The sequence below is a fragment of the Marmota marmota genome, unplaced genomic scaffold (genome assembly GCF_001458135.2).
Source record: "Marmota marmota marmota unplaced genomic scaffold, marMar, whole genome shotgun sequence".
Lineage (NCBI taxonomy): Eukaryota > Metazoa > Chordata > Mammalia > Rodentia > Sciuridae > Marmota > Marmota marmota.
This window is the reverse complement of record NW_025999913.1, coordinates 15220048-15246848: the sequence shown is the minus strand read 5'-3', so window position 1 is coordinate 15246848 and position 26801 is coordinate 15220048. Positions and strand designations below refer to the sequence as shown.

At 47.2% G+C, this 26801-nt stretch overlaps 1 protein-coding gene across 1 annotated transcript in view; it reads right to left on the bottom strand.

The window, feature by feature from the left end:
* The window catches only part of E2f3 (E2F transcription factor 3), a 45280-nt gene extending 19294 nt beyond the window's left edge, over window positions 1-25986 (bottom strand). Inside the window, exons 1-2 of the mRNA XM_015494063.2 lie at window positions 25974-25986; window positions 3854-3885 (exon numbers count right to left, since the gene is read on the bottom strand). Coding sequence (XP_015349549.2) covers window positions 3854-3885; window positions 25974-25986 — 45 coding nt within the window. The remainder of the gene's footprint in view (window positions 1-3853; window positions 3886-25973) is intronic.
* Between the last annotated feature and the right edge of the window lie 815 nt (window positions 25987-26801).

The window sequence follows — 26801 nt, the reverse complement described above, 5'->3', positions numbered from 1 at the left end:
AGCAACATCACCCACACCTCCCCTCCTCCCTTTCTCCTGAGCCACATCATCACGTCAGAATAATGAGAAGCCCGTGCTGCCCACGATTGTACAGAGGGGAACAATGCACTGGAGTCGCATCGCCTTTCTTGTTCTCCGTGGTGTTTCCAATTCTTTGCTGCTCGTTGGCTCCACCACACCCTCCAGCTCTTCCAACTCCCCTCCTTTTCAGAGATTCCATGAGGTCCCCACGTTTCCTGCTGCTCCTGGCCAGCTGTTCCCAGGCCTGTGTGCGCCTGCCATTCTGCCATCTCCCTTCACAGCTCACAGGGTTGACGCCTGGGGTGGACATTTGTCACTTGACTGTCCAGTGTCTGAGCCTTTTCTCCTAAGACTGGAAAACCTCCACTTCACCCACCTTTGTGGAGGGCAAGCCCACCCCCGTAGGGCTGGAAGCCCCCTCTCGCCAGCTTCCTGGAAGCTCAGCCAGGCCTACTACCCGGGTGGGCCCGGCACAGCCCCAGAGTGGCCCTGGACCTGGCGTTGCTCCTGCAAAGCACAGCAGTGGAGAAGGCTTGGGGTGGCCGTGGGCTGTGGAAGCTGGGCCCAGCCTCGGAGGTTCTCACTCCTGCCCGGTCTCCAGGCAGGGCTCTCGTCTTCCCGCTGATCCTGGGAGTGATCTGCCACCTTTCAATAAATCCCTTTTCTGCCTTAATGAGCCAGAGTTGGTGCCTGTTGCTTGCAACAGACTCGGCTTCCTGACCCCACGGTGAATCAGCTGCCTTCCTGGGACACATCCGAACAGTAATAAGGAAGACAAATCTTCAGTCCTTATTATTATCACTTCACACTTGGTAGTCTGACTGGGAATTCGAGGCTCCAAATCAGCGGCCTCAGATGCAAAGGGCGTTTGCGCCACTGGTTTTATACTTAGTGAAGATGAGAAACCCACTGCATTTGCATTCTCTGGAAGCCATATGGACATTTCTTGCTTTTTTGGTGCTGGGCATCAAACCCAGGGCCTTGTGCATTCTAGGCAAGTGCTCTACCACTGAGCTACATCCCCAGCCCTGATTTTAAATGTCTCTAGAAGCTTCTAGGCCTAACATTTACAGTAAAAATTTACTACAGGTGTCAAAGATAAGCATTATTTCCCACTGTGTGAAGAACACATGGGCCCTCTTGGCCTTCAGCTATGAGCAATATTTATATTGTAAATTATTCTCTCTTATTGTCTATCTAATCTGTCAGGAATTCCTAATTTTCTTTGGTCTATTTCCTGGTCTTCTTGTACTAGTTATTTGTCTTAACATCAAATTTGGTTTCCCCCTTTTTATTTTAGGCAGTTAGATATTTAGTCCTCAAGGGCAGCTGCTTTGCTCGATGACTGAGCTATTTCTATACACCCTGTTCTTGTTTCATGAAAAAAGTATCTTCTTTCTGTTCACACTGATTGGATTTTTTTCAAACACTTGAAAAAAATGCAAGTGTTTTGTTTCCTTTTAATCTACTTTGTCTCCAGTCATCTTTCCCTATCTTTTTAAAGCATAAAGGAACAGGATTTATGAAACATGAACACAATTCTCAGTGCGAGAGGGGAGTGGAGAGCAGGTTTCCCCGTCTTTCCCTGTCTTAACAATCGTCAAGTCATGCTTCCTGTCTGTTTATATATAAAGATAAAGCAGTACAATGACAACCAGCAGCTATATGAATGTGGACAAGTCTTGTCAGTCTATATACTTTTAAAGTGCCCGAAAGAGGACAGTTCAAGTTGGGGTGGTGTCCTTCAAGGCCAGAATACAACCAATCTCCTTATTTGCAGATTTCTCAACAATTACGTCTTGGAGGGAAAAACTCTTAGATGCTGAACATTTATTCTCCATAAGGACCTCCACAAGGCCCCTCGTGCCCTTGGCTCTACCCCAGAGCTTCCATGACTCTCCAGGACAGATGGACACTCTGGCCACAGCTCCCAATGTTCTACTCAATGTTTCCTGCATCTAATTTTGGTGTCCCAGAGATCTGTAGAAGAACCTTGTTCACTTAATCTCTTGTTTCCAAAGATTAAAAAAAAGAAAAAAAATTATTATTTTTTTCATGGGGTCTCTAGGGAAAAGACGCAGCATGTATAGCAAGCTGCTTTTCCGAAGCAGAGGCATCCCTCTGAGTCTCATTCATCAGCCAGTCACACCAACTGCCCACTACAGGTAAGGAACTTCAGAGGCACTTTATACTAATAAATGAATTTACATAGAGAGACACTTTTTTTTTTGCATGAAATAATTGCTAATATCTCTCCTACCTATCTTTACCCTAACAACTGAATATTGATCTTAAAAAGTAAAAACCTCTGGGGCTGGGATTGTGGCTCAGNAAGAAATTTGTAATGTTTTGAACAATCAACAATAAAAAATTAAAAAAAAAAGTGGGTTTAAAATGTACTCTTATTATCAGATTTGTATGGTGTCATTTCTCTAAAATTGCTGCTAACCTTTAATATGTAGATATAAACTATAAAATGGATTGTGAGATTCCTCCAGGCATCTCAACCCAAGAGCCCAGGCGGGTGGTCAGGAAAGCGGGGGCCCCAGCGCTGCCCGCCCCTGCCCCAGTGCTCAGCGCTCCTAGCCGGGCGCTACTCAGACTGTCGGCACTTGCCTTCTGAGCCCTGATTTTCGGTCTTTTATCTTGCTTCATCTCCAGGACGATGGCCCAGGAGTTGGCAACATTTTCCATAAAGGGAAAGGTAGTAAATAAGTGGGGCCTGGTAAGACGGCGCTGTAGCTCCTCCGTGTAGCAAGAACAGACTGGGGTGTCAACTAGTGGGCTGGCCACGTTCCCACAAAACCTTCAACACAGGCAGCAGGCCACATGTGGCCCTCGGACCAGTCTGTGGACTCTGGGGACAAAGTCCTTCTCCAGCTGGTTTAGTGTTCCTGAGAGCTTACCGAGCTGCTCATACCCAATTCTAGAATTCTATGAAGCGAGAAAGCCAATCACTTTTTCAGGTATTGGAATTACAAGTCCCTGTCATGCTTAGTCCTTTGAGGACCAGAAACATGGACTAAAAATAAAAGCAACACTGAGCAATCCCTTTGAAGAGCTGGACCCAATCCTGCAGAGAACAATGAGTGGACTCCTTTGTATGTCCTCGCCCATTCAGAGCTAAAATGGTAGTTTGGGTACAACGAGGAGCTGTGAACAGGTTCTACTACGGGCTGACAGCTCTATTTTAGAGGAGCTATTGAACTGCTCCATTCTGGCACCAGCACACTGGCTTTCAGCAAGCTCTTTTTCCATTGAGACCTTCCCGCCTCTCTCCTTCCTTATGCTGGGGATTGAACTCAGGGGCCTTCGCCACTGAATCACATCCCCCAGCCTCTTTCAGTTTTTATTTTGAGACCGGGTCTCGCTAAGTTACCCAGGCTGCCTTCAAACTTGTAGTCCTCCTGCCTCAGCCTCCGGAGTAGCTGAGATTGCAGATGAGCACCACCAAGCCCGGCTCCTTCAGTGAGGAGTTCTTGACGCAGCAGGAGATTTCTGAAGCTAACCCAGAGCCGCTCATGGCACATGCTTCAGCATGGAGTTCCCGAATGGCTTCCGCACAGGACTCGTGCATTAAACCTCAGCAAAGCACATGCGGGTAATCACCAGTGTGGCTCAAAAGGGCAGGTATCTCTGTCCTGGTGGACACAGTTTTGCAGACTATCCCCTGTGGCAGGGGCGTAAAAAATGAACTCCAAGAAGTAATGATACCTTTGGAAGACGTATGAACAGAGAACTTTTAGAGAGTCCAATGTTGCTTTAGGGAAGATAAAAGACAGGAAGTTGGGATCTGCCGTCCTACCCCATGCCAGGGACATACAATACTTACACAATGACCTGAGGGCCCAGGGTGCTGTTTTCCTGCTCACTCAACCTTCACTTAGTGGCAAACTCTATTCCGGTATTTGGAATCCTGGCATTGGAGGCTGGAGTTTCCAGGCTGCAGCACCGTGAGGAGCAACTGTGGCGGAGCTGGAAAACCTCTTGAGCTGAGGAGTGAGATCAGAGTCTGGGCAGGTCAACATGGCTAGACCCACAGAGTACTGGGAGGAAGAGAGGACCCTGGAGAGCTGTTGGGACCTTGAGGATCCCGCAGAGCACTGGGCACAGCAGACCGCTTCAGCCTGGGAGCTCAGAGCTCCTGCAGGGACAGGAACTGCACCCAGACCACAAAAGAACCACAAGACAGGTCAAAGTGCTGGGAGGGTGCTGGCCCTTCAGGGAGGTGAGAGAGCCCAGAATAAATCTAACATCAAGTGGTTCCTAACAGCAGGTCGGAATGACACTCAAGAATGTTTACAGGGAAAAACTGAAAACATTTCTTTAAAATATGGGACAAGACAAGGATGTCTACTCTCACCACTCCTATTTAATAGAGTGCTAGATGATACGATCCTATATCTAGGAGGTCCGAAAAATCCACCAGAAGACTGCTAGAGCTAATTAAAAAAAAAAAAATGACAAAGCAGCAGGTTACGAAAATCAGTATACAAAAAAAATCAATGCCTTTCCTATATACCAACAACCAATCTGCTGAGAAAGAAATCAGGAAAACAGTTTAATTCACAATAGTTCTCAAAAAACAAACAAAACCCTAGAAATGAATCTAACCAAGGAAGTGAAAGACCTCTACAAAGAAAACTATAGAACACTGAAGAAATTGAGGAAGACCTCAGAAGATGGAAAGGTCTTCCATGTTCATGGACACGCAGAACTAATATTGTTAAAATAGCCACACTATCAAAATCAACATACAGATTCAATGCAATCCCCATCAAGACACCAATGACATTCTTCACAGAACTAGAAAAATCAGTCCTAAAAATTCATCTGGAAGGACAAAAAAGACCCAGAATAGCCAAAGGAATTTTAAGCCAAAAAAGTAATGCTGGAGACATCATGATACCTGACTTTAAACTATACCACAGAGCTATGGTAACAAAAACTGCATGGTACTGCATAAAACAGACATAAGGCATTGGTGCAGAATAGAAGACACAGAGACACACCCACACACCTGCAATCACCCGATCCTTGACAAAGGTGCCACAAACACATTGGCAAAAAGAAAGCCTTTTAAACAAAGGTGCCAGGGCAACTGGTTATCCATATGTAGAATAAAACCAGCCCCCAGGCCTCAGGTCTCACCCTGCACAAAAACAAAAAAACCTCAACGTGGATCAAAGACCTTGGAATTAGACCAGAAGCTATGCAATACCTAGAAGATAATGGTAGAGTCCACACTCCAGCATACAGACACAGGACCCCTAAAGCTCAGAAAAGAATGCCAAGAGTTAATAAATGGTACAGCATCAAACTAAAAAGCTTCTGCACAGCAAAGGAAACAATTGGAAATGTGAAGACAGAACCTACAGAATGGGAGAAAATATTTGTACTATCTAGAAAATATAAACAGCTCAAAGAACTTTACACACACACACAAAAATCAAATAACCCAATTAATAAATGGACAAATGAATTAAAGACACTTCTCAAAAGAAGAAATACAAATGGCCAACAAAGACATGAAAAAATTTTCAATATCATTAATAGAGAAATGCACATCAAAAGTACACAGATTTAATCTTGCACCAGTCTGAATGGCAGTCATCAAGAATACAAAAAGTGTTGAAGAGGATGTGGAGAACAAGGAACACTCTTACACTGTTGGTGGGACTGTGAATTAGTAACTGCTATGGAAATCAGCATGGAGGTTCCTCTAAAGACTAGGCATGAAACCACGGTCTGACCAGCTCTGCCACTCCCCAGTATGTATCCTGAAGAATGAAAGTCACACGCTACATACAGTGATCCATGCACACCCGTGCTCGCAACACCACAATTCACAACAGCCAAACTATAAAAGCAGCCTAAGTGTTCATCCTTGGGTGAATGGATAAAGAAAATGTGGCATATGTACACAATGGAATTTTATCTAGCCATAAATAAAAAATGAAATTATGGCATTTCAGGTAAATGAGTCCTTCATGTTGAGCAAAATAAGTCAAACCCTGTTCTATTTTGTGTGTGTGTGTGCAGAATGTGTAACAGCAAATCCTATCACTATGTACAACTACAATGCACCAATAAAAAAAAAGGCGGGAAAAATATTTATAGAAAGACAAGGCTGGTATCCAACAATGACTAGCAGCCTTTCAATATGGTCATAAAAAATATACCCATATTCACGAGAATAATCAATCAATCAACTGAAACCTGCTCAAAAAACAATACAACGTTAGACTTAGTACACAAGGACATAGAAAAAAGTTTAAGTAATTGCATCTCATATTTCAAGATTTTTAGTGGAGACATGGCTAATATAAACCTACAGGTCCAAGAAGCTCCAGGAATCCAAAACCAAACCAACAGAAAGAAAGTTACATCAAGCCTTGCTCAAAACCATGACAAAGACAAAACTTTTACAAATAAGGAAACAAAGATGACAGCACATTCTAATTTGTAACAATGTTACTAGGAAGCCAGTAGAACAACACCTTTACAAGTACTGCAAAGCACTGTCAAACTGGAATCCCATGCCTTGCAAAAATATCTTTCAAAACCCAAAGGCAAAATGAGACATTTGCAGAGAATTCTTCACCAGCAGGCCTGCACTAGAAGAAACATTGAGGGAAGTCTTTTGAGTAGAGGGAAATGATGGAAGATGAAAATATAGATCTACAAGAAAGAATTCAGAGCATCAGAAATGGTAACTACATGGGGTAGGTATGTAAGTTTCCTCCCCCTGGTATTTGAATCTCCTTAAAAGACAACTCTCTAAAAATATACATAGTAAGTTGTATTGTGGAGATCACAACATATGTTTCAGTAAAAGGCACGTCCACAATAGTACAAAGGGAAGGAGGGGAGAAATGAAGTCGGTACTAAGAAATACGCAGACAGAGGCCCGTGCAGTTAAAGTTAAAAACCATCCAAATGACTTGCTCATTAGTAAGGGAATGGTTACATAAACCATTCTATATATGCTCTCCTATTACAGAATATTATGTAGATCTGGTATTCTTTGGCTAAAGTAAATCTCTGCTTTACCTAGCAAGGAAAAAAGAAAAAAGAAAAAAAAAATCAAGTGCTAGCTATGTGCAGTGCAGTTTCACACACAAACACAAAGGCAGAGGGGCTGGGGCTGTACCTCTGTGTAGAGGCCTTGCCAAGCCTGTGTGAGGCCCTGGGTTCCACGCCCAGAATGCAAACAAAATTCAAAAACGACCATGGTCCAAACACACAGAACAGGGCTAAGAAGGAAGCCCACCCGTGAGGAGGGCGAGGAAATTAGTGGAATGTGTGTGAGAATATAATATTGTTGTTGTCATTCATTTTGAAAACTGGTGAACAGGGTGTGGTGGTGAACAGGGTGTGGTGGCGCGCACGTATAAGCCCACAGGCTTGGGAGGCTGAGGCAGGAGGAACACAGTTCAAAGCCAGCCAGCCTCGGTAATTTAGCAAGGCCCTAAGAAACTCAGCAGACCCAGTCTCAAAATAAAAAAAGGGCCAGGGATGTGGCTCAGTGGTTAAGTGCTCCTGGGTTCAATTACTAGCACCAAAAAAAAAAAAAAAAAAAATGCATGGAGGAAACACACATTGAAAGACAGTAACCAGAGAGGTTACGAAATATTAGAGGAACCAGAAATTAAGGTGAGGGAGAGGGAAGGCAGGCAGGGCCACTGGACAGCCCAGCTCTGGATGGCCTCCATGGAAACTGTCAGCAGCATCTAGTGAAGCAGGAGCAAGACGGGGGGCAATGGCTGCCTCCGGTGTGGGACCATTGGACTCTCCCTCAGTATCGGCCCTGCACATAGCTAGGTAACCCCGAATCTTCAGAAAGGAAACTAAAAAGTACCTGATGCTTACTGGGTACTTTCATATTGATTCTATTAGTTAAGAGGAAAAAAATCTTTGATTTGTTAAGATAAAATTTTCTTTTTATTTAAAAAAAATATCAATGCAGTCAAGATGTCAATCCTCAGATGCATTGACTATTTATGAGCAGTGACATAACATGTTGGTAACCAGAGCTCGGGAACATTCTCTTCCCCAAGGCAGAGTGGTTCTCGGTTGGCACAGCTGGCACCAGGGTTCTGGATCAACACGTCTCTGCAGATAATCCCTACATTGTCATCCCTGCTGCTCCTCCTCCCACTGAAGTTCTTCCCGGTTTTGTCCCTAAAGAGCAAACTACCGTGGGCAATCTCCTGCAGACCCCACTTCATGTGGTCCCCAAAGGCACCTGCAGAGTTAAGCAAACGTGAGCTGGGAGAACCATCCTGGAACACCCAGAGTGGGGCGAAGGCATAGGATCTCCATCACTCCAATTGCTTTTCCCATAACTTCCAGAGAAAGACCCTGGCCCCGCTCCACTGACCCTGGCAGTGTGACCAACAGACCTACCAGCTGCTGTGCTATCTCAGCAGAGGACAGAACGGGGACCCCTGGAAGGTGAGCTACACTGTGACAAGCTGGGCTCCAGGATGCAAACTCAGCTCTCCTGAAAAACGACATCCAACAAAGAACACAAAGTGACCTCTGACTCCACCCAGAGTTTCTCTTATAGGCTGAGGAAGTGCAGAAGCCTCTGGGGGCAGAGATTGCTGCTGGAGGAGGACTTCAAGACCCCTCTGTCTGAGGACGCAACAAATGGATCTTCTTTTAGATCTTCTGGGCCAAAGAACACAGCCATCAAAGCAGGAAACGCATGATTCCTTGAAAGGAGTGAAATTTCTCCGCTCACATTTTGTATCGTTGCGACTCCCGGGGAATGGCCACACGAGTGGGACTTGAACTCCATTACACTAATGCGGGCAAACATTTTGATAGAGATTAGGGCTCAGAAGCCTCTCACCACGAAGGGATCAGGACAAGGTCTTTGTGATCTTTCTTTTCCTACTTCATAATGAGCCACTACCTTTGAGGGTCACAAGAAAAACCAAGGAAAAAGGCCTCTGGCCGCAATCGCTGATGAACACGTATGAAACCATGCTAATTTTTCAAATGCACTAAGAAAAAAACGTTTGGAAAATGTAGACAGGAAGCCAAGTGATCCCTAGCTCTGATGATACTGAAGTTGATGAACATGTACAGGCAAAAACGTTTTCAAATGAATTTTGGAGAAAAAACAATGCAAGAGTGTTGCCTAGGAAAGGGCCAATGATAGAAGTTCCACTACTGATAAAATCAATAGCAAACCAGAAGTCTGTCTAGAACACTTGCTCTATCCAGCATCGAAGGTGCTTTTTAAAATTTTATTTTGAAACAGGGTCTCCCTAAATTGCTGAGGCTTGCCTCAAATTTGCCATCCTCCTGCTTCAGCCTCCCAAGTAGCTAGGATTACTGGCATGCGTGAAGGTAGCACCTGATAACTGGAACTATTGTAGGATGGTGAAGGGATTATCCAGTTATTAGATGCTGCTCAACAGAGAGCTGCTTGCTAGTCGGGAGGCTGAAGAGAGAGCTAAGGACCTCAGAAAGTACGCTAGCGGAACCTCACAAGTGGCAAAACAGTCTCTCCCTCGGCTATACTTATTTCTAGACGTAGACAAGGCAGGTGCGGAGGAGAAACACTCCCATCATCTCTGAAGCTGCCTCCATGAGATCCTCCTACAGCTTCTTCCTCTGGTTCTCAGTTGGAACCGCTCACCTGTGGCCAAGTGAGCTCATCACCCTGAAACGCACTTCACTGATGGCTGACCCCAAATGACCTTCAAAGAACTCTGCAAGTGCTCTTACCTAGAAATTCATCTGGGGATGCCCACTACCAACTTAACTTTCCGCAGCGAGTCATTAGAAACGTAAAGTAACTATCAGGCTATTTTTAAAGCTACAAATCACTTGTCTTGGTGGTAAACAAAACTTCATGATTGCCACAAAGTTCACAGATCTGAGAACATTATTTATACATTACAACCACGTAATTAAAAAAGGCCAAGAATTTTATTAGATATATAGCTAATGACTTTAGTCTTTTTTTTTTTCCTCAACCAATAGACTGACATCTGTTAGGATCTGTAAACAAGTCAGGATGGCGCCTGGCATTTTGCAGAGGGAGTGGTTTGTGAAGTAACGCCAGCGACCCATTAAGTGTGGAGATTCCTTATTGGCTGACTGCTGTATCTAGTTTATGCTAATTAAGATAAGCTGTGTGGAATGTATAAATACCTCTGGTCCAACAATAAACGGCTTCCACTCCTGCTGTATCAATCTACACAAGTTCCTCGTCACCCCCCAGTTATTTTGCTGCAGCCGGACTGTGGCAGACATCTTTTTTTTTTCCCAAAATATGCTTGTGTTTGCACCTGTGTGTAACGTTGCTCAGTGGGATCTGTGCACGAGCATGTAGGCTGTCACGTAGTTTCATAAAACGCAAGAGGAAGAGACAGGACCGTGTGAACCACATTCCAGGTTAGGAAATGCCCTTGCTGATGCCCTCAGACTGGTCTACTACACAGGTGGATACACCCAGGGCAGAGACATTCAAAAGCATGTCGTTTCCATTGGGTATTAGTGTATAATTCTTCTTGTCAGTTTGCAAAATATAAGTTAATACTTTTTTTAAACCAAGACTGGAAGAATGGTAAGGAACTTGGCCAACTTACAGAGCCCTCCCTGAGCCTCAGTTTCTTCATTTGCACAAAGTGAAGGAGGACTAGAAAATTCCCTGGAATGCTTTCCAGGGCTTGAGTGCCCGTCACGCTGCCTGAAGCCTCGCATGCTAAGAAGTTAACGAGTTTCCCGCTTTTTTTCTTTATGCTTTCCATCTCAGTAAGACTGACCAGAACTCGGCAAGCACTAATTCACCAGAAACTTTGACCAGATCATGTTGGAAACACAAAGTAAGGAAAATGTACTTCAACGACTGTCACAGAATCCTAAGAGCACTGAAGAGCACCCAGAGGCTCCTGACTTGGGCTCAGTCTGTAGCCACACACAGCACTTCCCCCAGCTCCTTCAACTTCAGGAACAGCCTGAAGTTGAAGCCGGGATTCCCAAGGGCTGGGTTCTAGAAGTGGTTGGAGTTGTAAAAGGGATGAGAGTCGAGTATTTCCCCACCCTGTTACCACACAGCTCAGGACCAAATGGCACCGGGCACCAGCACCCTTGTCAAGGTGGCTGGGCCACCCCTGCCTCAGGGCCCCTGTGAAAGAATGTTGGCTTTATGATGAGCAGAGCCTGTCTGGGGAGAAACAGGACGTCAGGTTTTCACCCAATGCCCATCTTCCCTTTAGCCAACTACATAGAACTCACCACAGGGAAGACTGCGCACAACCAGTGAATAAAACCACGGACCCTGTGAGGGGGACACCCAGTGCTGCTGTGGGGGAGCACACTGCTGTCCCAGGAGCTGCCGACAGCAGAGGCTCAAAGAAGTTCGGATCAATCTGCTAACTGCATCCAAACGGAGCCAAGTTGGAAAGTCCAGCCCTGACCTCCCCTGGCACAGATGGCCGTTGGCATTTTATCGCTTTGCTTGCAGCCAACAAAACCCATCAGCAAGACTATTACAAGGAAATACGGAGGATGCGGCTGGAAACGTTCTGCAACGTGGGTTCTTCAAAAGACAAGAAAGGCATCCGCAAGGGACTGATGTAAGCTTCAGGCAAGTTGCTAACTCAACTACGCGCTTCTTGTTCGGATCGGGCTGGCATTCAGGACCAGTTTTGCATGTGGTACTTTGGGTCCTTGTTATAATAACCAAGCTATTTTAAATCAAATGCACAAGTCCTGGTTCTCAAAGCTTGGCATTCAAGCCCTGGGAAGCATTCCAGGGAATTTTCTAGTCCTCCTTCACTTTGTACCAATGAAGAAACTGAGGCTCAGGGAAGGATGTGAAAGTTGGCCAAGTTCCTTACTCTGCCTCCAGTCTCTAGTTTAAAAAAAGTTATTGGAATCAATGAGAAGAATTAAAAAAAAAAAAAAAAAAAAAGTACCCGTCCCTGTGTCCCAAAGTTTCAAAGCCATCAGGAGTTTTAATGTCCTGAAAAACTGAACCCTGGCTGGCGATTAGGGTCAGAGGTGACCACTGTGTTTGGGTTCTCTGCCTTTCCCCACCAAATGTTAAGTCCCATTCTGGTGGGACTAACAGGCAGAGGTTAACACGGATTCTGTTCTGGTATCAAATTATTTTTAACGGCAGAGGGAAAAGGGATGGGGAGGAACAATGATGCTTTTGTGGGGTGAGACAAGTCTCCAATGCTGCAAAACTTCCTAGCATATGATAGAAACCAGTTTTGCTGGTTTTTAATTATATGACAAAGGAAAATACCGATCCAGTCGGCAGAATTTTGGATGGAACATGTACTAGTCCAAGCACTAGTGACTTTTGGGAAAAAACCCATAGACCTTTCCTACTCTAAGAATGCCAGTGTCAAAGAACAGATACTGTCGTTTCCCGGTAATCTTTACATTTTTACATGTCAAGAAAATAAGGACAAATCCTATCCACTCAGAAGGCAGTGCTAGAGGGCTGCGACGTGCCATTACAAAATTAAAGGTAACTTCCAAGGTCCTGGGGCTCAAGGTGGAGCACGCCCAGAATGATCTGGAGTTCAATTCAGGTTTGCGGGGCCTGTCCGCACTAGGGCTCTGACTCTGGAGGTCAAAGAGGAGAGTCTGCATCTTGGATAAGTTCCCAGCTGACGTCGATGCTGCTGGTGCGGGGGTCACACAGAACCCTCCCTCATCTGCAGAGCTCACAGAAGGCACGATCCCTGAATAAATACCAAGAGATGTTCACACCCAGCTTCACGCTTTGTGACAGACATGGCTACTCGGAGTGGAGTGAGATACTGTCTTAAGGTGAATCTTGGGATTTACGCCAAGATGCAAAATTCTGTCATCTCCCTAGGGAGGAACCCACAGGTGGGTCCAGTTAACTTCAGGAACACACACTACCCTCGGAGAAGAGAGTGCAAGAGGCGTCTTAAGTTAGAGAAGGACCTTAGCGTTCTTTCCAAAAATTGTTGACCCATGACTTCTTGTTTTACAAGGGACACTGGCTATTTTTCATTTACAAAGTGTTATAATGGTGGCATTTAAGTGGGGGTAGAAATGGGCTTTCTGACTAACTACTTAGGGCAACTGGGTGGCCATCTGGAAAGAAAGTTGAACCCACAGTTTACAGAGTAGCAGGATCAACTTAAAGGGAACAAATACTTCAGTAAAAATAACAGTAATAGAATTCGGAAGGAAAAGGAATCCAATCTTCTATGTGTGTGTGGAGGGGGACAGTGGAAGGTGCTTCTGTGACCTGAAACCCGGAAGCCAAAAGAATAAAAGAATGAATGAGACAATGCTACATAAAAGTTAACTTCTGCAGAGGCAAACCAAAACTTCAAAGTCTAAAGAAAATGATAAACCGGGGAAACACTGGAGATTAGACTGAGAGCTCCTCTCCCAGTTCAACAAAAAGACCAGCAAACCAGCAGGAGAGGAAAGCCAGTACAGAACACCCAGCATGGGAAGGGGGCGGGGCAAGTGGACATAGTTCTAAAAAAAGAATTTCTTTTTTAGCTGTAGATGGACACAATACCTTTATTATTTTTTTTTAAATGTGGTGTGACGATGGAACCCAGTGCCTCACACATGGCTAGGCAAGTGCTCTAGCGCTCAGCCCCAGCCCCAGCCCCATGCATTTTTTAAGTATGCAAATCTAGAACATATTGATACAATGTATTTTGCATCTGAGATTGGCAAAACCCCCAAATGTGTGCTGACTCACTCTGTTAGTGAAGCCCTCCTACAAGTGCAAAATGAAAGAATCCACAGAAAGGGCAATGGTCACAGGTGCCGGTGTACATGCCGCCAGCCCAAGCCCCCACACGACCCTCACAGGACTACCTTAAAGGTACATCTACACACCACACTAAGTTGCAACTCTGTAACAGAAGAAAGCAAAGAAAACCAAAGAGTCTGTTCAGAGGGACTGGTTTAATGACTCTAGGCCATCCATACAAAACAAAATTCCGTACAGTCTTTAAAGATATGAAAAAAACCTCTATAGTCACCTGGAAAAATCAAACAAAGTACCCAATAACATCTAGCTGTCATCTTCTCTAAGTAAGAAGAAAATAAGAAATATCAATTTTTGAATTCATGTGAACAGTGGAATAAAACCTATGAGAACTTAATGAAGTGTGACCTGTTAAAAGTCAGGGGAGGACCCAGGTGGATGGGAGCAGGTCAGACAGCAAAATTTGTCAAAGTGTGAACTCTTATAAGTATCTTTATAGTAGTTATTGAAATCAAATTATGGAACTATATAAAAATGAGAAAACCAGTTACATCAACATTTTTTTCTTTACATATGTTTTTTGTACAATCCAAAGTTAAAAAAAAAAAAAAAGTACGTAGCAAACACGAGTCAAGTGACAGGGTTACCAGTCGCAGGCCTCCAGGAGGGCAGAAATCGGACGGCAAACTCCACTTCCCAGGCAGGGCTGTCCAGAACCGCGGTTACTACAGCAGGTCTGTGCAGATGAAGGAAGCCAGGCTTTTACCATTTACTGGATCATTCAGTTTCTATAAATACTCTCTTCCAATTAAGCCCATGAATTCACATTTCTTTGCAGTCGGTGCTTTTAAGTGAAGCTCAGATGTCTGACACGGAGTTCTCCACCGTGGGGTACCCCCAGCCTTGTTTTAACAGACAATCAACGTAGGCACCCAGTGATCCACTTCAGGAATATAAAATACCCCAGATCCGACAAGAAATGGAATCTACCCTTCCCCTCAGCTCAGACCTGTCTCTTACTCAATTCAAATGAGGAAACACCTTTGCGTAGGACCTAAAATACAATAAGGATCACACCAGGCAGGGGACCAGGTTCTTCGTCCCTATGCTGGTTTTCAAATATCCCCCAAAAGATCCTATTTTAAAAAGTGTCTCCCACGTTCAGATGTCACATGTCACATAAAATAATGATGAACACATGACCTGCTCCAGGATGTGACAAGGCACCAGAGGCCCATCTCTAGGACTGTCATGCAAAGGGCCCAAGAGCAAGCCAGCAGGTGCAGGTGCTCCTATGCTGACCCCAGCCCCAGGAGCCTCCAGGAGCACAGACCGGCAACAAGGCAGCAGGCCCAGCGACACCACGCTCCTTGGAGAGCTGATGGTCATCTCTCTGGAGCTGTTTCTAGGCTCTGCATGGAGCTCTCACGACAACCAAAGCAGAAAGAGCCCTTTCCACGCTGGCATTCACAGTGCCTTGGCCAGCTCCTAACTGCCAGGGGTCACCTACCTGGAGAAAGGCTGGGGATAGGCAGGGGCAAAGACCTTTCCCATCAACCCCAGGAATGAAATGAGTAAAAGCCTATCCACGTGTCACCAGGAAATACAGTGGAAATGCGGTGGTCACGTACCACCTCCAGGCCCGGGCAGGCTCTCACTCACGGCGTCCCTGGGCCAGTCACTTCTCCTCTCTGGGCCTCCTCGCCAGACGAGCCTCAGGATGGTCTTCCCCAGCCCTCTGTGCTGAAACCCAGGCTGCGATTCTGTCAGCTTGCTGTCATTGGAAAACCCAGTGACTGGCGAGAATAAACTATGGCAGTGACTGCTGGTGATTGTCTAGGATGAAGGAATGCATTGTGACCCAGCTCACGGGCAAACGGCTTCATGGCCCGATCCTTTACATCCGATCCCTGAGTGTACAGGGGTCTCTGCATGGGACGGCACAACGCAGACACAAACTATTTCATCCCAGCCATTACCTCGAGGCCAGATGGGTACAAATCAGTGCCGTTCCGGGCGGTGGGAGAAACCTGCCTGGACTGCTACGGGTCTCAGTCTGGGCACTGCTTCCCAGACCTGCTCAAGTGCAGAGGCCCAGGCAGAGAACACAGTGGCTTGGGGTTATGAATGCAGTCATAAAAAGCAAAATGGCAAGACCTAGCGGCTCTCTCTGTATCTCTCCCATACACACACGCCCTGTAACTCAGTAGTGCTCAGCTCATCTGTCCCTTGGGCAGGAGACCTCTCAGGAGAGGCCACGCCTGTCCCCCACACCTGCTACCACGAGCATTGGCTGGGCACTGTCCCCTTCAGTGTGACTGGACAGGGCAACATGGAGCTTGCTTCCTCCTCTAGGCTCCTGCCTGGTTTCCCTGACAAGACACAAGCTCCTGCGTTGATCTAACTTGAAAATTAAAAAGAGGCGATCGTCACTGGGCCCAGGGCGGCTGCACTCCCTACCTAGAGCAGCAAGGCAGTGGCGGGCCAGCGGCTTTTGTTAAGACCACGTGTTTTTACTTCTAAACTCTCCGACTCCCTCTCCATGTCGAGCTGTCGCTCTAATCAAACATGATACAAGGGTGGATCACAAATCTCGCTTTCCATTTCCTAGTCTGGGAACGGGCATTTTACGGTGGAGTTAGCAGCGATTCTGACCTCCAGGGCCACCTACTGGAGTCACATACAAGGCCCGCCCCCTGGCACCCCTAACCCCTTCAAGGGCGGTCCCAAAGCTTCTGGTGAAATCATTCAATGAAAAGAATTAGAGTTAACAGGTTGCTGTGCTGACCTGCGTCATTTCACCTTCCCCAAACTTCTAAGTCACCGAGGAGAAACTGAACGTCAGCTAGAACGTGGCCAAGCGGAGAGCGCCCTTCTAACGCCCAATTTGTAGTGCCCCAAGGGTGAAAATGCATTCCCTCGCTGAAAGGAGGCACTGATTACAAGAGGCACCGCAGCCTCACTCACAAACGTAGAGGCCCATGTTATGACTCCCACGTACAAATGAGGGAAAATGCACGTTTGAAACATGGAGACTGTCCGCATCCAAGCATTCAGCCAACGGAGGATTGAAAATACTTGGGAAACAGGTGTCTGTATCCAACAGGTTCAGACTCTTCCTAATCAACATTCCCTGAGCCACACAGTGTAACACCGCCTCAATCAGAGTACAGTTAGAAGTAATCCAGCGATAACCAAAAGCATGTAGGTTGCGTGAACATCGTGCCACTTTATACAAGGGGCTCAATCATCTGTGGTGTGTCGTCAGCCTCCTGCTGCCGTGACAAAATGCCTGGGGTGGTCAACTTGTGAGGAGGAAGGCTTACTTTGGCTCATGGGCTCAGTCCATGGGCACTGGCCCCACACTTTGGGCCTGTGGTGAGTGGCCAGGCATGGTGGGGAGGGCAGGGTAGCAAAGCTTTCCACCTTCGGGCAGCTGAGAAAGCAAGGGCTGGTTCCCAAATCCCCATTGGGGGCCCTGGTGACCTAATGGACTGGTAGGAGTCTCCAGGCACATAAGCAAGACCCCACTAGATCCCATCTCCTCAAATTCCACCACCTCTCTAGTGCCACAGACCGGCAACCAAGCTTTAGCAAGTGGTCTGTAGGGACAGCAGATACAAGCCACAGCACGTGGACTGTAGTACCAGAGGTAGGTCCTGGAACCACGGACACTGAGGACGACGACCCTCCAAGGGCTTGCTTTCCTGGGAGGAGGATGAGGTGGGCACTTGTGCTGGGTGCTGCTGTCACCAGGGATTCTTATGCAGAAGGACAACACATCATGCCCCGCTCCCCTCTCCCTTGAGGAGGAACTTGAGACCTAGAAGATAAATTGTCCAAGGGCCAAGAAGCATCGAGGCCAACACAGCCTCGCTTAAGATGCACTGGGCACCTACGACTCTTTCAGCCTGGCCACTGCTTTGGGGCACCCAGCCTCAGAACTAAGCCCAGAGAGTCTGAGCCCCAGATCCCAGTCCCACCACACCCAGCCATGACTCAGGGGGACTTTCCAGGACCATTGGATCAACTCGAAGCCTTTTCCAAGACTTAATACCAAACTCTTGAATCAAATGGTTAAGAAAATAGGCTTTCTCTGTTTGTTTGCTTGTGTGTTTTTGACATTAACATCTCATTTCCAAGGATCCTGCTTCTAAATGGGGCTGTAGAGCAAGGTCAGGGCCCACGCCACTCTCCTGCCTGTCCTTCCAGATCCAGGCACACCCAGTGGCTGAGATGAGAGTGACCATCCCCAATCTCAGTAGAGAGGACACTAATGTTTTTCCAGGGTCCACTAGGAATCCTGCTAGATCCTGTGTACTCCTGTTTTCTGAAGGAACGAGCAAGCAACAGACAGAACTTGTCGAAGGCGTCCACTCCAGCTTCCATGAGAGACGGACTTCTCAAGGATGGAAAGGAAGTTTACTTCATGAGAATGGACTGGTAGGAGTCTCCAGGCACATAAGCAAGTAACTCACCCTACACATGTGGACGGTTCCCACAATGTACAGGACACCACGGGGACAATGACAAGTCAGTCTTTCCCCTGAAGAGCTTGGCAATGCTCAAAAGTGATAAAGTGCTTGATCTGAAAACCAAACCATTAACCGGATAATTCACGTGAAATGACTTTTAGTCTGAGGAAGACGTGCGACAGGCACGCGGGCAGCTCTTGCCGTTTCTGAAGGCTACTGAGCACCACGGTTCTCAAAAAATGTCATCACTAATCCCAAACTGGGAATTTCCGACGAAAACAGCATGACCTTGCAAAGAGTAAGATAGGGAAAGTTCTGAGTTGGAACGCACCAATCGAACCCAGGAACCCAACCAAGAGCAAAGGAATGCGTTGACGGGGACCACGTGGACTTTGAGGGTCCAGGGAGTCAGGCCCAGGAAGCAAGTCAGACATTCCCGTTCCCATCTGTGCTCTGCCCAGGGTGGCGGCACCGGGCACCACTCCTCCCCATGTCCTGCCAGCGATTCCAGGGCAGGTCCAGCTTTCCTTGTTGACAGACCTGCTTTTGTTTCCTTATCTACCAAAAGAAGATGGCAGTGACCGCGAGCCACCTGCTGTACCCGAGGTTTCAAAGGTTAAAAAATATATAAATAAACCACCAACAAGGATTTGAGGCGTCTATAAAAGTGATGATCAGGCGTTCAGTGAAGGCTTCATCTGCGATGGCCAGTGAGGACCAGAGCCCCGCTGTGAGGGACACCCAGGAGCACTTCCAGCACCTCCCAGCCTGGCTCCTCTTCCCGCTACTGCATGACGGTCAGCAGCCATCAGCGTGGCCTGCTGCAGACCCTCCTGGCACTCTAAGCCTGGCGTTAGGACTAAGAAGGACCCAAGTTACCAGGATAATGGTGAAATGACACCTGACACGGGAAGAGCCGCTCATTGGAAAGCAGAAGAGGATCGATTTTTAGTTGAGGTGAAGCTGCAGCTATTAGGAGGCAGAAGCAGTCACCAGGGCCCCCTTGGACACTAAGGACACAGTCCCCAGCGCCTGCCCAGCACATCCAGCCAGGTCAATGACAAAACAAACCTGCTCCTTTCTCTAGCCAAGGCCCTGACCGGCAGGCAGACTCGCCCAGGAACAAGAGTCCAGGACACGCGGGGATGCATGAGGGTGAAGCCTGGTCAGCAAACCAGGGGGAGGCATCCAGGGGGGTCAAAACAGCCCCGCCCCTGCCCTCCCAGTGCGGCCAGCAGGATGTAAAATGGGGAGCAGCTCAGCAGGTCCTCAAAGGGCTGAACACAGCAATGACGCGGCCAGCAGGGTGGGGACAGGAACTGAAGCAGGGACTCAGGCCCTCTCCTCCGACACGTGCCGCAGCATCACTCAGGACAGTCAGAAGGTGGAGGCTCCCGGGGCCCACCCACCCCAGGGTGGAGAAGCACGGCGGGGTCACATGCAGTGGGACACTCTTAAGTCACAGGGGGAAGGGGATCCTGATACATGATGGGACACGGTGAGGGCAGAGCACTGGGCTCAGAGCAGCAAGCCACGCGGAAGACAAGGCTCTAGGTTCCTCTCTGAGTCGTCAAGTTCAGGAGAGAGCAGAACAGGGCACCAGGGCCCGGGGGAAAGGAAGGGCCGCTCCTGTTACCGATGGCGACAAGTTCTGGAAATGGTGATGATGGCTCACGACACAGAAGTGTACCTAGTGCTGTTGGGCTGGGCGCCCCCAAGGGCCACACCGCTAACTCACATGGAATGTCCGCTTTCCACAATGAATAAAATAAAGACCCCTGAAGGGTAGGAGCTGCCCACCTGTACACGCTGGTCGGCAGTGTCTCTGCCCCACCCTGCCCACATTCCCCTCCTTAATCCATCTGTGCGTTCCTTCATTTGAGACGTCCTCTGAGTTTAGTCCCAGCCATGGTGGGCTCAAACCTGGAGAGCCGAGGCACAGCACAGGCTTACAGTCCTGGGTGCCCATACCCCACTGCCCGCTCCAGCCTGACCCCCTTCAAAGGAAAACAGGTCATTCTCCACGAGTTCGTCAAAGATGGTAACTGTCATCACTTGAGATCTTTATGGAAAGAAAACACCCAGTGGGTTGAGGACGAGACCCAGCCCAAGTTAAAAGGCCTTCCTCCACAGACACCACGAGGCCTCTGCACAGGACAGGAAGGGGGACTTTCCCCTCTCTCTTTGGACCAATGGGTACATTTCTATAGTGACAACCGCCTAGTCTGGAAGTAGATTAGGACTAAGGTAAAAATTCCCATAGCATCTTGTATGCTTTGGAACGTTCTGGAAACATGTTCAAAGTAAGCTGATGCTGACACTACTGACCGAAGTTGTCACAACATTTCTGGACAACTGAGTTAAGTAATTGTCCCAATTAACTGAGTTGGTTGTAAGGCACCTGTCGTGAAATGTGTTGGCTCAGTGTTTGTGGAATGAAGAATATAGTAAAAACAACCCCCTCATTGAAAAGCTGAGATCAAAACGTGAAGAAAGCTGCGGTTCAATAACTTGGGTAAAGCCTGGCTATTCAGTGAGGAGCACAGCAGTGAAGGGGTCAGAGGGCACGTGACACTGGTGGTTTCTGTGTGGGAGGTAAGGGGGTACTGGGTATGGTACCCTGGCCCGAGGAGGTACCCTTGTTTTCCCCACTGGAGTTTATAACCAAAACACAACCCTAAAGGAAGAGAAGGATCCATACTCGTCATAAATGTAAGTATTCTCATTATATAAACTTTTTTTAAACAATTTTTTTGTTGATTTCATTGAGGTACAATTAACATACAGTAAGATTTGCCAATTTTTATGTGTGCATGTGGTGCAGGGGATTGAGCCCAGAGCCTTGTGCATGCGAGGCAAGCACTCTACCAACTGAGCTCTATCCCCAGTCCCTCATTACATAATCTTAAATAGGATGAGGTTTGAGAGCTAAATGAGATGTAAGTTACTTTTTCTTTTTTTTTTTAAAGAAAAAGTGACAGGGGAAAAGATGGGTGCTGGGGACGTGCCATCGCACTTGTTAAGAGCACATGGAAAGAACTGCAGAATGAAAATCAGATCAGAGAGAAATGGACGAGTGCACCAGTGAATAAAGGGGTGAGCAAAGCAACATCTGCGCATGGCTCTCCTCCCTGAGGGGCAGCTAGCTTTGTCCACCCGTGTCCACACTGGCCTCTGCACCCTGCAACTCAGATTACAATGCAAGTAAGTTTGCATTCTGCTTCACATTGGCAAAGCAGTTTGTTGCTGCTACTTATTTATAATGTAATTCTCCCGATGGCTTTAAAAACAAGGGAAGAAATATTTTCAAACAAAAATCATTATTTATACAGCTGGAGTTTCCATTTGGTTAGGAAAATTAGTAGAAAAATATTTGGTAAGAATATGAGATAAGTTTTGACCATTCTACAAAACCTCCTTACCATCAGCTTCCCAATCCCCTGTCCTACATTCCTCAGAGTCAAGAAGGGTAACCCCAAGTCAGCATTGGTAGTGGGTTCTCATCTTGGCAAGAGGGGGTGGAACCTTTGAATCAGCAACAAGAACAGCTCCATTACAACACCACTCTAACAGGCACTTGCTTCCCTTTGAAAATGGACACGAGCACTTGCTTGTTTGAGTCAAGAGAAGTCGATTGTTCAGGCTGGGGTCTTCGAAGCAGAGCGCAAAGGAGACATGTGGCAATTATCTGGCTAACTTAACCAGATAATTCATGCCTAAAAATTCACTCTGCTACCCCAATCGCCCAGACTGGGTATGCTCATGGGAGAGCTGAACAGGGTAGCTGCCAAGTCCCCTTTTGATGTGCAGCCAGGCCACACCTGGGTGGGCTATTCCAAGGGGGTGGCTGCACCACAAGCCATCCTGGATCCTTGACCCCCCTGAAGGACCAGCAGGGTTTTCACAGTACGAATTTTAACACCTGCCTAAGTGCCCTGTGCTCTTACAGGACACGGCTTTCACACACTGAATATAGTCATCAAAAGCTGCAAATACGCCCCGGGGCCCAAAAATGAGCTGGAAGCGATGTTTTAAGTGTACCTGCTTCTGACACAGCCACGCCAGAGAGAGATACTACAGCGCTCTACACCAAGACATCCTAAAAGATAACGTACTGAGTAAAAATGTACCGGGAATGTGCAAGATCATGCAAATAGAGTAGCTGGAATTTAGAAACAAGTTTATCCTTGTAGCCTGTCACCAAAGACATGAGACTGACACCCTCTGGCTGACAGAGCACTTCATACTTTTCACAAAGCCTCAGAAGACTGTGCAAGGTGAGCTGGTGAGAGGAGTGTCTGTCCCATTTCATGGATTAAGAAAACAGAGCCCTCAGATCTGCTCAGGCAAAAGTCAAGTCAAAGTGAAACTTGAACCCAGGTCTTCTGATCCAAGCTTCCTGCCCTTTCCGTCCCACCATGCCTAAGGCTAAAGTTAACTTAAAGCAAATAAAAAATATCACGTTACCCAGGCAAACCTGTGGTACTCACCATCACGAATAGTCTTAGAGTCACACATGTCACAAAATAAATCTTACCACCGAGCAGCTTGAGGCTGGGGAAGGTGGAAATGAAGAAGGCTGCTTCCCAACGGCCCTACCTGATCCCAGGCAAGGAACTTCACCCATGTCCCTTCCACATTAAGCAGATTATGAGACTTGGTGGCCTCAGGTTTTCCTGTTCACGGGTACTTGGAAGGGGGCTTGTTAGTCCTCTTCTGGACGCCAGACGCCTCTCCAATTCAGTGACTTTCCATCCTCCTTAACTAAATGAAAGCTTGGTTCTAAAACGCTTTCCAATAACTTTCACCCAATGCAATCAGGAAGACAATACATTAACTCTTCAGGAGAAACTTGTTTGGGAAGGATTTAATGTTTTCTGTGTTTATTACATTGCTTAGTGCCATCCCAAACCTGATGGGCATCAGCCCATCTTTACACCTTTGCACAGATCAAGGATATTGGAGTAAGACGACAGAGTAGTCCTGCCCTGGACCGAGAGACAAGAATCATTCCTTTCGAATGGATGCCATTTCCAAAGCTTTTGAATTTTGCTCAAATCACTGCCCACCTGAGCTGCCTAGAATTCCATGAAGGCCGTGCTCACCTATGGAAAACATTCCTGCTCCCTAAACGGACCCAACTTTACAAAACTCTTCACATTAGAAACTCACTGGAATTCCGCAGCTTTATCACAAGGAGTGTGGCCGTTTGTCTTTACGCTTTCTAACCCTGCCTGGCAAGCTTTTGGGGAGACGCAGGAAGGGCTGGGGCACTTAACCACATCCCCAGCCCCCCACCTCCTTTTAATACGTTATTTTGAGACATGACCTAGCTAAATTGTTTAGGGCTGCACTAAGTTGCTGAAGCTGACTTTGAACTTGCAATCTTCCTGCCTCAGCCTCTGTGCCGCTGGGATTACAGGCGAGAGCCACTGCTCCCAGCCTGCCCGGAAATATTAAGGGGCTTCTAATGTGGGAAATCATCCAGCACACGAGGTAAAGGAGGAAAATTTAGAATCTCCACTCCAACATAAATACACTAAGAGTTAAGCCGAGTAACCCTCATGAAGAAAATCCTTTAGTGTCTTAGTTTGGAAAAATTCTTTTCCCAGGAGGTAGGGAGGGACAAGAAGCCAGGAAAGAGCCATAATAATAATGGTCACTACCACTACTAGTAGTACTACGCTTGTAACAAAAAGAGCCATTCTTACCTCCTGCAGCTCTTTAATTATGGTGTGTTCAATAATTCAATTAATTTTAGTAATGCTTATTGTTCCCTCTTTTTGAAAAAAGTTAACGAATTGGCTTGGTAACCTCCTCCACGCCTCATTATTCTAAAGTGGTCTGGTCCCACTCTCAAATCAAAAGGCCTAGCAATATTCGTGAAGTCTCCGGACAGGAAACCCGGGTGGACTCCTGATGGTCTCACACGACTCTGGGCACGTTGCAACCCACCGGGGCCTCTAGTCCTTCCTCTGTAAGAGGGATGTACCTCCAAATGACTTCAAAGAACAACTGCAGATAGAAATCAACATGAAGTATGCCTAATAATCTAGCAGGACCTCACCCGTCCGGGGCCACACCCATTTGCAACTGGGGCTGGTGCCAAGGGTTCTGGCCCTGTGCTCCTGAGCCACAAGGCCTGGAGCTGGTCCCTCTCTCGGTTCCCAGCCCCCTCCATCTGCCAAGCTGTCTCTGCGCGGGGTTGCCTGTGGTGCTGCCCCTGGTGCTCGTCCACACCAAGGGTGGTCAGGAGCATCAGAAGGCACGGGCAGGGAACCAGCAAGGGGGGTGGGCATTCAGCTGTCCAGCCCCCTTCTGGTCCTTAAGAAAGCAAAGCACAACTGTACACCAGTTATTTTAAAAGTATTTTAAGAGAAACCTACTTCTCTCCATAGTTCACAAAGAACAAACAAGATATGTTCAGCAAGGGTGAAAAATCCAGTTACATTTAGATGCTGCCCGTGGTTTGAGATTTAGAACAGCAGAGAAGAAGCCGAGGGGTACTGTCCATCTTTCTTCTTACACCTCAGTATCAGGTTACACATCGAAGCCACAAATTCTAGCATCTTCAGTTGAGAGATTCCCAGGTCTGAGAGGTTGATCCACCCCCTGATCACACAGATGTTAAGCAATCAGTCCACAGCTTCTTGGCTCCCCCAGCCCATGTGAAGTTCTCCAGAATTCAAGCCTCTGACTCTTACAGGGGCACTTCTTTTTTTAGACAATAACATGATTTGCTTGTGGTTATTTTCCTTTAATAAATTTTTGCCACAAGTGAATCTAGGCTGTTTTTAATTAAAGTCTTAACCAAAAGATCATCTGGAAAGCCCTGTCCCTCCCACCAGGGAGGGCTGTCCCAGGATTTTCCTGCTCAATCAAACCCTGCTATGTCCTCTCACAGTCTGATGAGTCCTCTTCCAACCAACCTCCAAGAAGGGCCTTTCTCAAAAGGGCCACCCTGAAATTAACAAAGATGGGAGGGGGCAACAGACCCAGAGCATGGATGGGGCTATATTCTGCTAGAGATCTCGACGGCCATCGGTTAGGACAGGTGACACAGGTGACAGGGCCTCTCTTATCCAGATTCCACCAGGGATCTCAGCCTTTCTGTGCATAGACTCCCCTTTGGCTTCTGGTGGGGACTCTGGGCCCTTCTCAGCCTGACATTTTCATATATCTAAAATAAAATACACAGGATTCCAAAGAAACCCTCTGTACTGACATCCACCTCTTCACAGTTCAGAAATTTATGATGCAGTATAGCAGTGATATTGTGTCTCAGTACACAAATAAAAAGATTCAGTTGCTGCTGGGCGCAGTGGTGCACGCCTGTATCCTAGCAGCTTGGGAGGCTGAGACAGGAGAATTGTAAGTTCAAAGCCTTAATGAAAGTTCAAAACTGTAAGTTCAAAACTGCAAGGCACTAAGCAACTCAGTGAGACCCTATCTCTAAATAAACTACAAAATAGGGCTGGAGATGTGGCTCAGTGGTTGAGAGCCCCTGAGTTCTATCCCTGGTACCAAAAAAAAAAAAAAAAAAAGATTCAGTCGCAGGTCAAAAACTGTAGTTTTGAAATCACGATGAATATAAACAACATTTTAAAAAATTACTGTGGTTAGGAAGTCACAGTGAGCGTGAGCAGAATATCAAGATCCCTGCAGCCAAGCATAATATGCGATGAAAACACCTATATTTCTATGGGTGATGATGTCAAAATTCTGAGGGTTACCGCTGACATTCATCGTGCGTGGAAGGAAACGCTAAATCCCAGTTACAGGGTAGTAAAAGAATATCTTTAATTCTACCCAGGGATCCATGTTAAGAACCTGGACTATGGAACTGGTCTGTGACCCAGGTAAGGTCTGGCTCATTTTCGATTCCTGAGATCTCATCGGCAAATAGGTGAATTTAACTAAGCCGTACACAAGGAGTCTGCATTAAAAAAAAAAAAAAAAAAAGACATGGGGAAGTGGCTCAGGCAGCTTCAAGGAACTTCCAAATCCAAGGCCAGTCGAGTTCCTCATTCACACATCACCCGTGTCTGGTGACACTGAGGTGCCGGGTGAACATGAGTCTGACGTCCAACAGTGGTGAAAGATTAGAAAAGAAGACCTGGACGCAGGGCAGTGGTCACAGAGTGGAGGGCAGCAGAGGTCTTCTGAGGTGATGGCGGAGCCGGGATGACAGGGCACCAAGACATAGTGGGGAGACTGGGCCGGCCATCCGGGCAGCACCTGGGCCATGCTGAGGGCTGGGCAGGAAGATGGGCAGCTGCTGACCGGCCTGGCCCTCCTTCCCGCTACCTTCCCAACCTCTCTGCACCCCGGGTCCCTGCTGTTCCCCACACGCCAGGCACCCTGTGCAAGGCTCCCCCACCTCCCACGCAGACCCTGCACTTCTCCCCACCCACCCCCTGCCTCCACTGCCCGCATTCCACCCTCCAGGCCACTGGTGTGGCCGAGTACTCAGGGCAGAAGTTGTTCCACGTCATCTCACTCAACCACCGCCTCGGTGACAGCTTCACCCTGAAGCACTCCCCGCTTCATCTCTGCTAGTC